Source organism: Neltuma alba, unplaced genomic scaffold (assembly GCF_004799145.2).
Source record: "Neltuma alba isolate B1F8T4 unplaced genomic scaffold, ASM479914v2 tig00012421_pilon, whole genome shotgun sequence".
In the NCBI taxonomy this organism is placed as follows: domain Eukaryota; kingdom Viridiplantae; phylum Streptophyta; class Magnoliopsida; order Fabales; family Fabaceae; genus Neltuma; species Neltuma alba.
The window spans coordinates 23,125-40,988 of NW_021636910.1; the positions used below are offsets into that span (position 1 = coordinate 23,125).

Genomic DNA, 17,864 nt, shown 5'->3' on the forward strand with positions numbered 1-17,864 from the left:
TAATATCTTAATTCATTTTTTCTCATATAATTTTTTAAAACTATCCATTTTTTATTGTATATGTTAATAGGTTTTTTTATCAAGGATAATTCCAACACAAATAATTAGAAAGTATATTTTAGGCAAATTGATACTCATTTTTAATAAATAACTAACTTATTTAATTTTTATGAATTAATTAACTAGCTTATTTATTAAAGATTGAAGGGCAGACCGGGTATACTTCAACAATAGTTATTTATTAGAGCCTATCACATACTAAGCCATAAAGCTGAGCCCAGGTTCCATCTCGGCCCTATGCCGCTGGCGGCTCCTCCACCGTCCGACGACGGAGACTCCGCCTGTAACAACTATTTCGAACTGTAGAGTTGCTGAATCTTCTCCAAATCATCTTTAGCAAAATCCACCTTCCTTTTCCGCGATGGCACGATGTAAGGGTACATAATCGCCTCCTCTATCGCCGAATGGTTCAGCCCCAACACATGACCGATCTGGTGCATCACCGTTGACTCGAGGTCCAGTTCGTCGTCCTCCGTCAGGTCTTCGCTCGGCAACACCCACTCCTCATCGGAGTCCAAAACGACCTTCCGCCTCTCCGTCTTATTATCCAACCAGACGCCGCCGACGACTCCCAGCTCATCGTCCAACGTTGAGAACATGATTTGAATGTCAGCTTCGTTAAACGACGTAGTCTCTGAAAAGTTCAACCGCGTCACGCTTGACCACCGGCGAAAGGCATCCGCAAAGACGTCCTTAAACGACGCCGCCGTTTCATTTTCAGGCGAAAAAGCATAAGTAAGCTCTTTCTTCAGCACAGCGGAGGAGCCATTGATGTTAACATCAGGAAGGGCGCATCGCGGCAGCTTGATCAATGAAACCGTGGCGTCGTCGGGTTGGCCGGTGACGTTGAGGTGGAACGTCTTCTGGAAGTATTTGATTGCCGATTCGAGATCGGCGGTGAATTCATCGGTGGAGTTTGAATTCAAAGCGGAATTCAGGTAACCGAACAGGTCAAAATAGTCTTTAATCTTTGATATGCCGTCGACGAAGTCTCCTATTCGAAGACGACGACCACCATTGGAACGCAAGAATGATCTCAGTTTATCTAATGCTCTGGAAATAGTTCTAAAATTTAGGGTTCTGGATAATATTTTTAACCCCCACGGTAAAATGGCCAGTACATTAGCTGAAGCTGGTGGAAGAAGAAAAGGGTAAGATTCATCCACAATTAGAAGGGATAAAATCAAGACCACAACGTAAGCTCTTTTCACTCTCATTTTTCTTCCTAAGTATAGAATTAAACAGTTTAATTCTGTGGAGAAGATTTTGAGTGGTTAGCTCTTAAATAGCCCTGGAAAATGATTAGTTTAATTTCCGCGACATTTAGTTACGCGTTTCGTGCAGGAATGGCCCTCTTGACTTGTAAGCTAATAAGCCTATATAATATTATCAACTGAACTTCTTGGAAATGCTCTACTGATATATGTTTGCATGGTGAAAGGGAAGGTAATCTTTTACTTTATCCATTTTTATATATAATAAAAGTATTGTTGTTCTAACCATATCTATCATGTTGTTATTCAACTAAATCAACGTAATTAGGAAAACGAAATGATCAATTTTTTATAATGACAATAAATTGAAAGTCTTAGTTTTAGCAGTTCCTGGACACGCAGTACCATTCCATGGGCTGTGATTTGATATATGCATGAGTGTCTATATATGTGTATGCATACCTAAGTTTTGATGGCAAATTATACATATGGTACTATAACTTTATATAAGATTTTAGTTTAGTTCTTTAATTTGAAAAAGTATCTTTTCAATCGTTTAACCTTAATACCATTAGTCTTAAATGTTGATTTTTAATTTGAAATAGTCATTTTTATTTTGAAAATTAAGGTTAATATATCAATATTTGGTGTATAATATTTGTCTACATGTAAAATTGCAATATTAGAATTTTTTGTTAACAGTGCTAGAAATAAAGGACTGAAAAAATATTTTATAAAATTATAAGTATACTTTTTTTTTAAAATATGGACATGACCTCTTTGTAGATCGATCAATCCCTACAAATCATTTGTAGATAAACTCTAAGCCTCGTATTTGTATTCATATTTAAAATTAAGATACCATACTTATTAGAGAAATCAAAGTCAAAATTTAATTGACGGCAACCAAACAACGCCCACATTTGGAGCCTCCGTTGACCAAACTTGCGGGGGTCACTTTATTTAAGAAAATTGTTTCTTTATTGGTTCGTTTTTAAAAATTTACAAAAATATCTCTTTGTTTTTATTTAGAAAAATTTCAAAGGTTTTGGATTAACCGTCTTACGGAGATTCCCAAAATTTTGCATGCAAGTTAATCATTTGTGCCTCCTAAAATTTTAAAAATCTCTCACGGCCCAAAAAAAAAACACCATTTTTTTTTTAATGAAAAGATCAATTCAGTAGAAACTAGGCCATGATACAAGTAATTGTACACGAAGTTAGTACAGCAACCATCATACGACTAACAACTAGATTACAACATCATAAGCTAAGCTTGTAACATAAGAAGGTTTACGTTGAAAAAAATTTCCCTGTGATTCAGTTTTGACCAAGATTAGCATGCTGGAGGTTCCTCATTGAAAAAATGGGCTGGGGTGTCAGCTGGCCCTTATCAGTTGCTTACCCAACTGCCCCTTAATTTTGGAGCTCTTTCCAAATATTTTTTTTTTTGCTTCTTTTTATTATTCTACATAAAATAAGTGGTATTTTGATACCTTGTTTGCACAGCGCTTCGCCCACTGACACGTTAAAAACAAATGATCTAAGGTTTCCACATGTTCCACGCATATACAGCACAGAAAGGCACCTTGTATTATGTGATGGCTTCGCAACAGTTTCCCTGTAGGAGTGGCCTTATAATACTACCTTCGGTCCTAATTATAAGATCTCGTTTGTAAACTATAAATGAAGTATTATAATTAAGACTAGAGGTAGTACCTTCCACACTCTTAAAATTACCTTGGGGTAAACTTTAGTTTCCGTAAAACATCCCACACCCGTGGTTGATCTTCCTAAACAAAGTTATTTGAAGCAATTCTATACGTAGCATTCATTGACTAGTTACCGTTCGAATCTGGCTACCACTCAATCTTGTTAGCCAAATCCAGACACGAAGAAGTAGTAGCTAAAATTAATGTGCCTCTTATTGATCTTATCTCGGGAAGAGAAGGTGTAGGCAAGAAGATGGGGAATGGTTGCAATACTACTTTCTGGTTTGAGAAATGGTCAGAGATTAGTGTGCCTTTTATTGATCTTATCCCCAGAAGAGAAGGTTTGATTGATTGCAATGAGAAAGTTATTGACTATGTTGATCGTTACGGCAACTGGAGCTATAAAAAGCTGCATGCCTGGTTACCTCATCATATAACTATTGAGCGAATCATGTGTGCACATTCATCCTATGAGAAGAGAGGAGAGGATAAATATACATGGGATCCATCCACTAATAATGGTTCCTTTTTTGTCAAATCAGCATACCATTTTCTTTTTGCAGGCATCCGAATGGAGGTAGACAGCTTTTGGAAGAACCTTTGGAGGTGGAGAGTCCCTGAAAAGATCAAATCTTTCATGTGGCTCTTTGCACATGAGCGAATCCACATGGTGGAACTTACGAAGCGAAGGGGTCTTTGAGATTCTGTAGCTTGTGCTTTTGGTTGTGAAAATAAAGAAAGAGAGATGCACAAAATTAGAGACTACACAAATATTGTCTGCAGATGGAAATCGGTGGTTTCTCCAAATTTGTGGTAATCTTTCTTTTCTTTATAGGGCATTGATTAGATTCATTAGAATCTTAAAAATGAAGCAGGAGCCTAAAGCACTAAGAAAGTTCAATAGGCAGCTTGCTTTGGTTATGTTTGCTAGGATAGCTGGGTTTCAAGATGCAATAAAGTCTTCGATACAAGTGTAACAAATGTTCCAACAAATGCTGTTGATTCTCTTTACAGGACTTGTTGGGATGAAGACCTCATTGAACATTGTAAATTTTATTCTGACCATACTATGCAAGAAAATGCTACAGACCATATTCCATGAACGGTTTAGTGCTTAAAGATGGCACGAGCGGCTATGGTGGAGTGCTAAAAGATGAGGAAGGAAGATGGATTTTTGGTTTCAGCTGTAAATTAACCTCTGTTCCCCTCAGCAATTGCAGAACTCATTGGGATTATTAGTGGTTTGCAATTATGTTGGAATAGAGGTTTAGGACTATTGAAGTGCATTTTGATTGTCTCGAGGCAACTACTCTATATCTTAAGGCCGGGTTGTGATGCTGACCACCCTTATGGGGATGTTGTGTAGGATACTAGATTCATTCTTAATACGGATTGGTAGGCTCTAGTCAGGCGTAGTTATAGGGAGAATCTTATTTTAATGGATCACTTAGCAAAAGCCTCCAATTTAATGATGGGGATGTGGATTTTTGTATCTTTGATCAATCTTCACCTATGTTTCATGGGATGGATCTTGATCAAGAGGAGTAACTTTTGTATGCTATTTGTTGCTAGTAATGATATTCAGTTAAAAAAAAAAATTCTCTTGAGCCAGAAGGAGAATACAATTGATGGATCAATACCACATTCCACCCTAATCTATAATGCTTGATCAAATCAGACACCACACGAACGTGTTGCAGTGGAGAAGGCAGCATGGGCCACCACACCGTGTGGTTGATTGGAATAGAATGACCAGAGCCCACCTTCCAATGAAGGAATGAATCAGTCAAGTATGATTTGAGTATTCCCTGCCATATCCAAGAGTGACCGGTTGGCTTCTTAAACGATTCCTCTGTACCCATAGATAAAATCTTTGGCGCTAAATCTATTAGTCGCCGAAGATTTTTTTGCTAGCAAGACATCATTCATCACATGAAAAGGTCTCAGGACTTTTTTTTTCCCAATAAAAAGACTTTTTTATTTTATTTTCATTTATAAATATTGGGTCAGGATTATTAATTTATATATATATATATATTTTAAAAAGGAATCTTGAGCAACCCTATTGTTATACCTGCACAGACTTCCAAAATCTCACATAACTACCAATAAATCTAAATATGTGTGGAGGTTTTAAAAACTCACATGGCACACATTGGATGAAAAGGAGAAAGAGATGAAAATGACATGAGAGAGAGAGAGAGAGATGAAAATGACACGTAGGTAAGGCAAATTAAACCATGATTACATTGAACATCACATATCAAGCCAAGAAATAAAGGAGGCACACCCCTTGATCTTATAGTCTATGCAAGACACAAATTCCATTGGGCATATCATCATCATCCCAAAGGGATGAAAACCTGGTGATAGGAAGCCCCGGTGAACGGTAGCTGTAACTATAACAGTCTCATGGCAACAAAATTCCCTGTGGGGTAAATTTCAACCGGCACAAAAAGTGTAACGATTAGGCAAAAATACAAAGGAAAGAATGAAAAGTAAAAATAAAGAAAGGAAATTAAAAAAAAAAAATCAAGTAACCAAACTCATATCGAATTACACTATCTGACCATTGGTGTTGAGGCTCAGGTATGTGGACACAATCCTGAGAACCTAGGCACTTATTGAATATGAATGGGTCACAGAATTAAAGATAAAAAAGACCAGACAGTAAATTTTTCTCTGTTTAGGACAACCCTACCCTTTCCCAAATCATTGTTGAAATGAAACAAAGATGATAGAAGAAAAATTTTCTACCTCACCTCTTTTCTCTCAAAAATCTCAGCTTCCTCTTCTCTAAACAAGTGTCATCTAGAGGTCACCTCATTAATGCATCTTTCTTTAACTTTTCATTTTTGATTTCTCGTAATAATGACATATATGATGACATTTTCTCTTCTAACACCAAATCATCATCAATTTGAGTTTTTACTTTAATTTGAGTTTTTTATTTTTTTCATAATAATGACGCAAAGTATTGTTTCTTGATCAAACACAAATCACCATCAATTAGGGATTTTTATTATTTAATTCTGTCCTTAAGGACTCAAGCAACTTTGCCTAATGTGTAACAAATCACCATCAACGATTTTTTAAATTTTGAATGAATTTTATTTTTATTATTAATTGTAAACAAAATTTTTCCAAATAAAAATTATAAGAATCAAATAGGATTTTTTATTTTTGTTTTTATTAATTTTTATAGATCCAGATAAAATTGGGTGTTGACAATCACAGCCTTGAATCCTTGCATCCATATTTTCCTACTAGGGTTAATTAATCTGGAAGTCCTTATAGTTTTAACCAATTTTGAATTAGGTCCTTATAGTTTTTTTTCTTTTTATCAGGTCCTTATACTTTCATCTATTTTTAATTAGGTCCTCACATTTATTTTTCTTTTTATTAAATCCTTATAATTTCACTAAAATTTTAATTAGGTCCATCTAGTTTTAATTTTTATTTATTAATTAAATATGAACTTAATTAAATAAATTAGTACTGAAATATAAAATATTAATAATTATATAATAAAAGATAAGTAATATAATTAATTAATTAAGGAAATTTTTTTAAAACAATTAATTTTTTTTTGCTAAAAAAATAAAATTATTATAATAATTCATTATTTTTAGAATATTATTGTTTATAAACTAATATTACATAATATATACTATTTTATGTTTATAAAATAGTACTATTAGAATTTATAAAATAAAGAATAAAAAATTCAGGGACTTACTTAAAAATAAAGTGATCTTATAAGGACTTGATAAAAAGAAAAATAAATGTAAGGACCTAATTAAAAACAGGTGAAAGTATAAGGATTTGATAAAAAGAAAAAAAATTATAGGGACCTGATTCAAAATTGGTTGAAACTATAAGGACTTGCAGATTAATTATCCCTTCCTACTATGGCAATATAATAAAAAAGAGCAACTATAATACTTGTTGAAAGTGGAAAAAGGAAATTAAAAGAAAAAATATATTTGGTCTTTTAATTTTGTACAAAATTTTAATTTGGTCTCTTAACTTTAAAAAGTATACATTTAGTTATTTAACTCAAAAATCATTAGGCTTCAATGATAATTTAATTTTTTTAACAATTGTAGATGTTTTAAAATTTAAACTTAATATGTTAGTATTTGAGAATATTTTATTAACATTTAAGATTTTAATATTATCATTTTTTAAAACAATTTTAGAATTAAAAGACTAAAAGTATACTTTTTAAAGTTAAGAGATGAAATTAAAAATTTATACAAAGTTAAAAAACCAACTATATATTTTAGTCACAAGATTAAGTTACAGACTTTCTTTTGCTGGCTAGTCCCATTTTCTAGTAGCCTTTTATTTTAGGGAAACACACACAAAAACATATACGTGAGTGTTATATACACGTGTACTTTATTGATTGGACCAGCAACTCAGAACCCTGGCATTCATCAGAACAGGAAGAGCAATGCAATTCCGAGCCACGTAGCTGAAACCACGTCCGTTCTCGGCCCTATGCCGCTGCCGGATCCTGCACCGTCCGACGAAGGAGACTCCCCCTGTAATAACTCAGTGGAATTGGATTTCGCACTGTAGAGTTGCTGAATCTTCTCCAAGTCGTCTTTCGCGAAATCCACCTTCCTTTTCTTCGATGGCACGATGAAGGGGTACATAATTGCCTCTTCTATCGCCGAGTGGCTCAGCCCCAACACATGACCCATCTGGTGCATCACCGCTGACTCAAGGTCGAGTTCGTCGCTCTCCGTCATGTCTTCGCTCGGCAACGCCCACTTCTCATCGGAATCCAAAACGACATCCCAACTCGTCGTCGTATTATCCGGCCATGCGCCGCCTACCACTCCTAGATTCCCGTCCAACGACGAGAACATGATTTGAATGGAGGCTTCATTAAACGACGTCGTCTCCGAAAAGTTCAACTTCGTCACCTCGGACCACCGGCGGAAGGCATCCGCAAAGACGTCCTTTACCGACGTCGACGTTTCATTTTCTGGGGAAAAAGCGTAAGTAAGCTCGTTCTTCCCCTCGGGCCACCACTTGGTAAACGACGTCGTGCGACCCGCCGTCACAGCGGAGGGGCCATTGATGTTAACATCAGGAAGGGCGCATCGCGGCAGCGTGATCAATGAAACGGTGGCGTCGTCGGGTTGGCCGGTGACGTTGAGGTGGAAAGTATTCTGAAAGAGTTCGATTGTTGATTCGAGCTCGGCGGAGAATTCATCGGTGAAGTCTGAATCCAAAGTGGAATTAAGGTAACCGAAGAAACTAAAATAGTTCTTAATCTTGGATATGCCGGCAACGAATCTTCCTATTCGAATACGACCTCCATTGGAACTCAAGAACGATCTCAGTTTATCCAATACTCTGGAAATTTTGCTAAAATTTAGTGTTCTGAGGGCTCTCAAAATTCTTAACCCCCACGGAATAATGGACAATAGATTAGCTGAAGCTGGTCGGAGAAGAAAGGGGGATGATTCATCCACAATGAGAAGGGATAAAATCAAGACGACAGCGTAAGCTTTTTTCACTCTCATTTTTCCTCCTAAGCATAAAGCAGTTTAATTTTGTGGTTACTGTTTGGTAGGAGAGAAAATTTGAGTGGCTAGCTCTTAAATAGCCCCAGAAAATTATACTAGTTTAATTTCTGTGATATATTTTCGCGTTTCGTGCTGGATTAGCACTCTTAACAGTTGACTCTTAAGCCTATGATACCATCAACTGAATTGCTTAGAAATACTCTACTGCAATTTGCTTGCATGGTGAAAGGGAAGGTAATCCCTTTTCTTTTCCCACTTATTTATAACAATAGCATTATTATTGTTATTGTTATTATTATTATTACCTCATCTATAGTTAATATTGTTATTCAGCCAACTAAACTTAATTAGGAAAACGAAATGGCCAATAATTTATAATGACAATGAATTGAAAGTCTGATCTAGTGGCTCCTTGACACATTACATTCCATGGGCAGCGATATGCATGATGGTGGAAAATGTTTTTATACATGTGTGTTTGTGTATGATGTAAAATTTTGGTGGCAAAATTTAGCATTTGATACTCTAACTTTATACTGCCTCCCGTTTTTAATATAAAAACTAGATAATTAATTTTAGAAATTAGAAAATTAGTTAACTTAGTTATCTGTAACAAATACGTGTTGATTTCTCTAAATTAACCTTATTCAATCATGTCCGTTGGAATTATATCTAGGTGAAAATATCTTACAATCAATAGGGATATTTTTAAAAGCATATTATAAATTTAGGAGACAAAGTGGATTAATATATTATTTTTAGAAATCCCAATTAATTTTTATATTTAGGACTAGGGGTAGTACAATAATATTTCTGTTTGGTTTTTTAATTTTAAAAAGTATCTTTTTCAGCCATACAATCTTAACATCATTAGTCTTAGATATTGATTTTCTCGAAATAGTCACTGTAATTTTAACAATTAAACGTCATAATCAGCATCTGATATATAATATTGTCAACATCTACAATTTTAATACAAGTAGTTTTTGTTGGTTAATGGCATTAAGAGTTAAAAATAGAAAAAAGGATCGAATTATAAGATATCAAAATAAAATGTTGTGTGAAGTTGAAGGATTAAAACTACATTTTTATTTTTAAATTTGGACATATGAATTCTCTGCAGATTAATCCCTATCCATGGCTATGAGCCTCATAATTAGATTCAAATTTAAAATAAAGATATCATTCTTTTTCTCCCATTTACATAGAGAAAAATAGAAACAAATAAAAATCGGAAGAAGATATACTTATTAGAGAAATCAAGGTCAAAATTGATTGACACCAGCAACAACAAAAAAAACAGAGAAAAATGTTTCCACCTAAGTTTTTTTTCCATTTACTGTTTCTATTATTAGATCAACATCTACTAGCGGATATTTAATATCTTATAGCAATATTATTATATTATTAATTTAATAACACACATATATTTAAGATGTTAGAAATTAATCTACATACATCACCCTTGTAAATTTTTATTAAAATATTTTATGACTGTTTTATTACTTTGTCCTTTTCAGTCTGCACTTTTAAATTGTGTAGATTAAATTTATTTATATATATTTTTATTATTTGATATTATAATAATATTATTATAATATATTAAATCTTAATCATTGGATAAACCATCTAATGATAGGGATAGTAAACGGCGAAGATGTCAAAAAAAGCCCCACTTGGAGAGTGCGTTGACCAAACTTGTGGGTACGAAGGAAACAGGAAGCGGATGGACAATGGGGATCAGGGTTGCATTGACATGGAAGCCAACAGGAAAGACAGAAGCCAGTTTCAATGTTTCAATATCATAGGCCATGTGTAAATATTTTTACATTTATTTATAATTAATATTTTTAATATAAGAACTAATTTGACATATAATTTGATTTTAAATATAAGACCTCAATTCATTTTGTTTCTCATTTTTTTAAAATAATTTTTACAATAATTACACATATTAGTGATAGTTCTAACTAACATACATAATTATTTTTAAAAATATATATATTACAGATAATTAATTTAATAAATTTTTTTAGTTTACTCAAATTAGTGAAGCGACGTGAGGTAGCATTTAATATAAACATAAGATACTATGTACGAGCGTATGGATTTTAATTTTATTGTTAACGATGGTATTTGCGAGCTTATCTAGTCCACCTCAGCATTGGCTTTGAAAGACACGTCACATCTTTACAGTGGGTATTGTTTTATAAATTCTTGTTCTGATTGCTCAATTTCCCTTAATATTGAGGGTAAAAATACAAAAGGTTGAGTTTTCAGTATTACCAAGGAATTATCTACTTTATCATGGTACTTTCATAAAGAAATTATTATGAAAAGAATCAATTTATATTACAAATAAATAGCAGATAAATGATGAAATTTTTGTCACTAATTAGTTTAGTGACAGAATTTCACTGCTATTGCTAATCAATCAATGATGGTTTTTTTTTGCGACGGAGTTTGCAGATTCCGTTATCAAATTTTGTTGCTATTTTTTTTTTTTTAAATGATTCTGCATATCAGAACTATGGTTCCTCATCATGTTTGCAAGCCTCACTCTCGTGGATCCAAGTCATTACTAACTGTTAAATATGTCCAAAAGTCCTTTGTCCTTGTTCCTAATTGTAGGAAATGAGAGAAATAAGTAGAGAGAGAGGTGAGAAAAGCGTGCTGGTCGGTTCCGGGTCTTGAAGTTGATAGTTCATGTAGTATTTTGACTACTAGAGTCTTGATTAGAATGGCATAGTAGATGTATCAAAGAGAGAAGAAAAGAACACTGAAAAACTCAATGGTTGGAGTGAAGAGAAATGGATGGAGGCACCTTCTATTTATAAGGATAGGATGACCTTTATTTCAGGAAGGTGCAATATTCCTCATTTATTATGAGATAATATTTTAATGGGTTAAGGTTCTTAATTGCCCCAGAAGTTTTCCCCGAGGAGCACTCAGCACCCAAAAGTTTTTGTTTGTTCTTAAATATCCCGGAAGTAATTTATCGTAGCAATTATGCCCCGAGTTAACGTTCAAGTAAACGGACGTCTGTAAATGACACGGTGTCCAGAAGATGGACGACACGTTGGTGAATGAGATGGTGACGTGGCACTGTTGTGTCGACAAAATAAAAGTTGATGTCGAAGGTCAATGTTGTCATCGAAGGTCGCTCTTGTCGTCAACACTGAGAGCTAGGGTAAAGCAAAGTAAGGTGGGGCGCATGTGAAGTCTGAGAAGAGGACAGAGTAGAGATTCGACCGGATTGAAAAGGTATGGAATATTAGATTCTCGTCATTAGGTTCTTATTTTCAAATCCAGTGTGGCGAAGTAATTTTCTTTTTTTAAATTAGTTTAGGGTTGAGGTGAGATGACAAGGAGGGGTGGTAGTGGTCCCGGTGGTGGTCCCAGTAGTTCACTACCAGGGGGTAGCGAAGATACGAATAGTCACAAACCAGCACTCAACAGTCTGATACGAACAGAAGACCACGTGCTGGAAGGGCTTTCTACAAGAGCCATGTTGATAGTGGAATGGGAGTCCAGATTGATGAGGAAACTGGACGAACTGTCTACAATGTATGTGATCGTTTAATCTGTTTTCATAATCCTTTTTCATTCCATGTTTTCAGAATCTAACTATATTGTTAATGTCATTATGCAGCGTGGCTTGAATTCACAAGTTGTCCTTGATGAGGGAGAAGAATACATGGAGCACCATGCAGACATAGAAACAAGGTTTCCCATCCCAAATGAGCTCTCAATAAGGATCTCTCGGAGCATGTCTGATTCCAATGGTAGTGGCTCCCGTAGAATCCAGTATCGAGGTGATGGAGCAATTACTTCCACTCCTTCTAACCTACCATTCACTCCTCCAGGACTAATGTGGTCAAGACAACCAGCCTCAACCACCTCACAACTCCTAGCTCACAGGGACCACATAGTAATTGCCTCTTCTAGTCGAAGGAAGTTCGATGCAAGGAGAGGAAGGGAATAGCTATATTATTTGTACCAGTCTGCTATTTAGGGGATTTAGATAGCACTGTTTAGTGTATTTGGCGTATTTAGATGGCACTTCTTAGGATTTAGGAAGATGTATTTGTACTTGGCCTTGTTCTCTTTTGGTTCTAGCTGTACCAGTCTATTGTTTTTTTGGATGTATGTTCTGTAAATGTTGGAGAGCCAAATAACACTGATGTAGCAAAGTTGATAAATGGTGGTCATTTATCGATAAGCTCTTTGATAAATGAAATTATCGATAAGCTACTCGATATAATTAAGCCAATTTCATAAACTTTTGTCCGATAAGGTTATCGATAAATGGTATTTATCGATAAGGACTTCGATAAATAAAAGAAACAATTCAAGTCCTCATTTATCGATTTGTTAATTGATAAATACCCTTATCAACTAATCAATATTAATCAATATAAATAGCTTTGTGTCTTCTACTGTCACACATCCCACGTATCCTTTCTGTCTTTTACTGTCGCACATCACACGCATCCTTTGGTAACACCATTCTAACTCAAAGCTTATTTTCAACTATATTCTTGAATATATATTAGAGAAATGGTCTTCTCGAATACGTATTTGAGAACTGATCTTCTTGAATACATATTCGAGAACTGATCTTTGGTCTTCTCTGCTCTCTGTTCTCTTCTCAGACTTCACATACGCCCCACCTCGCTTTGCTTTGCCCTAGCTCTCAATGTCGACGACAAAAGCGACATTCGATGACAACATTGACCTTCGGCATCAACTTTTATTTTGTCGACACAACAGTGCCACGTCACCATCTCATTCACCAACGTGTCGTCCATCTTCTGGACACCGTGTCATTTACAGACGTCCGTTTGCCTGAACGTTAACTCGGGGCATAATTGCTACGATAAATTACTTTCGGGATATTTAAGAACAAACAAAAACTTCCGGGTGCTGAGTGCTCGTCAGGAAAAACTTCCGGGGCAATTAAGAACCTTAACCCTATTTTAATTCTACAATCGACAACTAATGTTTGATTGATTTCCCTTCAATCAATCAAGTCCATAATGCTTGATTGAATATTTCCTAATCAACCATTTATTGCTTCTGATTTATGATTTTTTTTATTAGAGATTTTCCTCTCTGCAGTCAAGTAGTCTAGCCTATTAAAGACGGACTCAGGCCCAATGTCCAACACTCTAAGATTCTCCTCTCTTGGATCAAGTAGTCCAGCCCATCAAGTATGGACTTAAACCCAATGTCCAACACTACTGATCGCATTCAGTTATCCACCATAACCGAGAAGAAATTCTATAGTTGTTTCATAATTTTCCTCATACATCGGTCAAGTTGTTTCATTAGTTTTTTTCCCCTTAACTCGAGGAACTCCATTTGCATTTTAGCCTATTTCACCATGTAAACTCTTATTTTCTTAATATCATTTTGTCTTATAAAAATACGAGTGAGCTTGCCCAGTCAAGTCATGTGGTAAAAATCTTAAGAGTTTCCTTTTTAAAATACAAAAGGGTTAAAAAAATGTATAAAGAGAAGGCTATCTATCACACTACAAAAAAAATACTTTTAGCGACAAAATTTAGCAATGAAATTTTTCATTTAGTGACAGAATTTGTTCCATCGCTAATTCCTTTGTCGCTAATTGATTAGAGACAGATTAGTGCCGAAAAATTCCGTCGCTAATTACCAACAGAAATTTTCCATCACTAATCCGTCACTAATTCTTGACAAAAATTTCCGTCGCTAATCCGTTACTAACCCAATTTCTTAAAAAAATAAAATAAAATGCCATGTGCACCTCTACCAATTGTCACGTCATCACTGGGGACCACCTCCATGTGTCGCTGCCACCTCGCCTCTACCTGCCACGTGTGCTACCACCTCGTCTCTGCTACCAAATCACATGTCACATTTGCCTGTCACGTGTCGCCACCACATAATTCCCTTCTCAAAGTGACTTCTCTATGGCTCGAACCCAAGACCTTCTCTATGTGCGCGTGTGGCTTTACCAGTTGAGTTGCAATAAACCTGTTGACTTATTATGTAAAATTATATATATAAATTATTTTACACAAACAATTATATATACATATATATTATTAAAAACTAAAAATATACTATATGATAATTTAATCATAACTATTTTAATGAAAAAATAATTTTTAAATATTTGTTTTATAGTTTTTTATTTTTTTAAAATATTTTTAATATAATTTTAATTTCTAAGGACACTAATTTTGAATTTTAAATCATAAATAAATTTTTTATAAATATTTTTTAAATTTATTTTTTAATTAACATTGATGAGATATACAATGTAATGATATATGTATTATATTGCATTATATTATCTTATCTATATGTGTTTTATATATTTCAAGAAAATCATTTACAATTAGTCAAAAAATCTTGTTATTCAAAAAATAACTACTATAATAAAATCTATTAAATTATTCTATATAAAAAATTAAATGATTTGAATAGATTATGATAAACAATATTCTCCTACTTATATATATATCCTATGTAATTTATTTTCTTAAAATTCTTTGTATATACCATATGTTTTTGTATTGAAGACCAAAATCAATCTATATCATGGGTATTAATTATATCATGATTAAATTTTATTGTTTAATAATTAAAATTCAAAATTCATTTCAATATTAATTTGCATTCATATAAATTCATTTTTGGTTTTGAATTTCTATCATATATTATATATTTCAATATATTTTACATATGATAAAATTATTTCTTTCTTATATCAGTTTGTACGTATAAGAAAGTTATTAATATTCTTATTATATTTTTTTAGTTATTATTAATAATCAAGAGGAATTTATTTTAATAAAATATAAACAAGTTTTCTAATAAATTGTCTTTCTATTTTCAGTATATACATAATGATGACATGAATAATGACGATATCTTCATTAACACCAACTCCACAAGTATATCAATTTATCTTATAATTAAAAATATTTTTAAATCATTATATTCTTAATTGTTATTATATAATTTTTGTAAGATTATAATTTAAAATAACAAAATTTAAAATTAGTGATGGATTAGCAACGGAATTGTGAAGGAATAGAATTAGTGACGAAATTAGTGACAAAAACTTTTGTGACAAACAATTTAGTGACTGAATTAGCGACGGAAATTTCTAACGAAAAAAATTCCATCTCTAATTCCGTCACTAAATATTTACTGACAGATTTTCTGACGGATTAGCGATAGAATTTAGCGACAGACAGAAATTCTGTCGCTAAAATTAGTGACAAAAAAATCCTGTCACTAATCTGTCAAAAAAATTAGGGACGGATTTTCCATCATAAATTAGCAACGGAATTGGTTTCCGTTGCAAATTCCGTCGGAAATATCAGCTGTTTTTTTTGTAGTGTTAAACCTTGGTTTTAAAAATAATTTTACGGTATACGAAATAAATACGTGGAGGAATTTGTCTCGATTTGCGGAAAAAAATACATTTTAAAATCACTTTTTTGGTTATCCAAACACCCCCTAGTAACTCATTACAAAAAAAATCATCTGAAAGTGAATGATCTCAAACTTCTCTTCAGCTGATAATTAAGTGAGTGATTTTAGGACTGCTCATAATTGATAGGCCAGCACATTGTAGTTGGTGCATTCTACATCAGTTTGGGGATAGATATAAAAAATGGCGTCATATTAAATAAGCTCATAGACGTTGATTTAAGAATAACATAGACTAAAGGTTTGAATCCCTATTATGAGAGGTGTCCATATTTAATGCTTGATAGTATTTTGAATATGATTGTCTTAATAAGAAAATACTTATGTTAGCCAAAAAAAACATACACTAAAGTATCCGCATACATAGGTTAAGTGTATTTTTAAAAAATAATATATATTTAATATATTTTATGATATAGTTGATTTTGAATGGAATTTAACATTTTTAATTTTAAAAAACTCACTTAACAATCGCATGCAATATATACATTATATAATCAAACCCTTTTATATTCATCGGTCATTGAACCATCATTGAAGAGACAAAATATCAACCATCGTTGAAGACCATAAATATAATCCATAATATACTTATATGATATTCCAGTTTTGAATACAAAATTAGATTATTCAATTATAAAAATTAATTAAATTAATTATTTATTAAAAAATGTGAGTTATTTTTTTAATGCCCATTTTCATTATTTAGAACTAAAATAAATTTCTTTACTAACTCGTCTAAGTGAGTATTTTAAAAACGAATTTTTATTAGGACTCCATAACTGTTTCTATAATATCTTAATCTTTGGAGGTGGATTTCCCCGCAAAAACCTTAATGTAATGAACTTTTCAATTTGAAAATGGTTATATAACACTTTAAAAATTTATTAATCGAAATGATATGTTAACTTTATAACTCGGTCAACAACCAACACATGCTTAGCTTATATTTAAATGAAGACATTTACGCATTGTTTGGTTCGGAGGTTTTTAAACAGAGGGGAGTGGAGGAGATGAGAAGTTGTATTTTGTTCACAAAAATAGAGGGGAGGGGAGGGAAATTTTTTGTATTTAGTACTCCCTCCCTCCTAAACCAAACATGAAATATTCCCTCTCCTCCTTTTCCCTCAAACCAAACAACCACTCATAACCTCTTCTTGCTTCCACTCCCGTCCCTTTAATAACCTCCCATTCCCTCCCCTCCATTGAACCAATTAAAGCCTTAAGGAAAATATGTTTTTTCATTTATTATATTACTTGAAATTTAGAAAATAAGACATAACTGTAAGGAACAAGAGTTTCCAAAAATTTTATTATATGTACATGTTTTTATGATGAAAGGAATTTTTTTACACGATTGAAAATATTAGATTTATCAATAGTTAAATGTTATACTACGTTCCTCTTCTTTCGTTGAGTGAGTCTTGCGAATGAAAAAAATCTCCCTCCTCGGTGAGGGTTTTTTTCTTTCCTAGAGTTTTCCTTGTGTGAGCTTCTTTCTGTCCACAAGCGAGAGGTGTTTTCGACGCCTCTCTCCGGCGACCAGAGAGAGAGAGAGGATGTTTGGCTGTGTGAGTGCATTAGAGATGCTTGTTGGTGAGAGTATGTACCTAAAGCTGAGATTAGTTGCGAAAGCTGAAAAGAATTCAGAGATAACGGTGAGTTCTATGATTCTGAAGAAGCGATTGAGAATTAGCGAAGAGGATCTAAGTTGGAAGAATTTTGCAACAGTTGTTTATGAGCACGAGGTAGGGGATATGCGATTTTGGTTAATGGAGGAAGCAGCTTCATGATTTGCCTCATCCTCTTCTTCTTCGATAATCGGCAAATCTGAACCAAGATGATCG

At 33.6% G+C, this 17,864-nt stretch overlaps 2 protein-coding genes across 2 annotated transcripts; both read right to left on the bottom strand.

Annotated features, from left to right (window-relative positions):
• Nucleotides 1-350: 350 nt before the first annotated feature.
• LOC114726993 (metalloendoproteinase 2-MMP-like) lies at nt 351-1,277 on the bottom strand. Its single transcript, XM_028913697.1, has one exon. The coding sequence runs from the start codon at nt 1,275-1,277 to the stop codon at nt 351-353; it is 927 nt and encodes a 308-aa protein (XP_028769530.1).
• A 6,151-nt stretch (nt 1,278-7,428) lies between these two features.
• Nucleotides 7,429-8,529, bottom strand: LOC114726994 (metalloendoproteinase 2-MMP-like). Its single transcript, XM_028913698.1, has one exon. It carries the CDS (start codon nt 8,527-8,529, stop codon nt 7,429-7,431), a length of 1,101 nt encoding a protein of 366 aa, XP_028769531.1.
• Nucleotides 8,530-17,864: the final 9,335 nt, after the last annotated feature.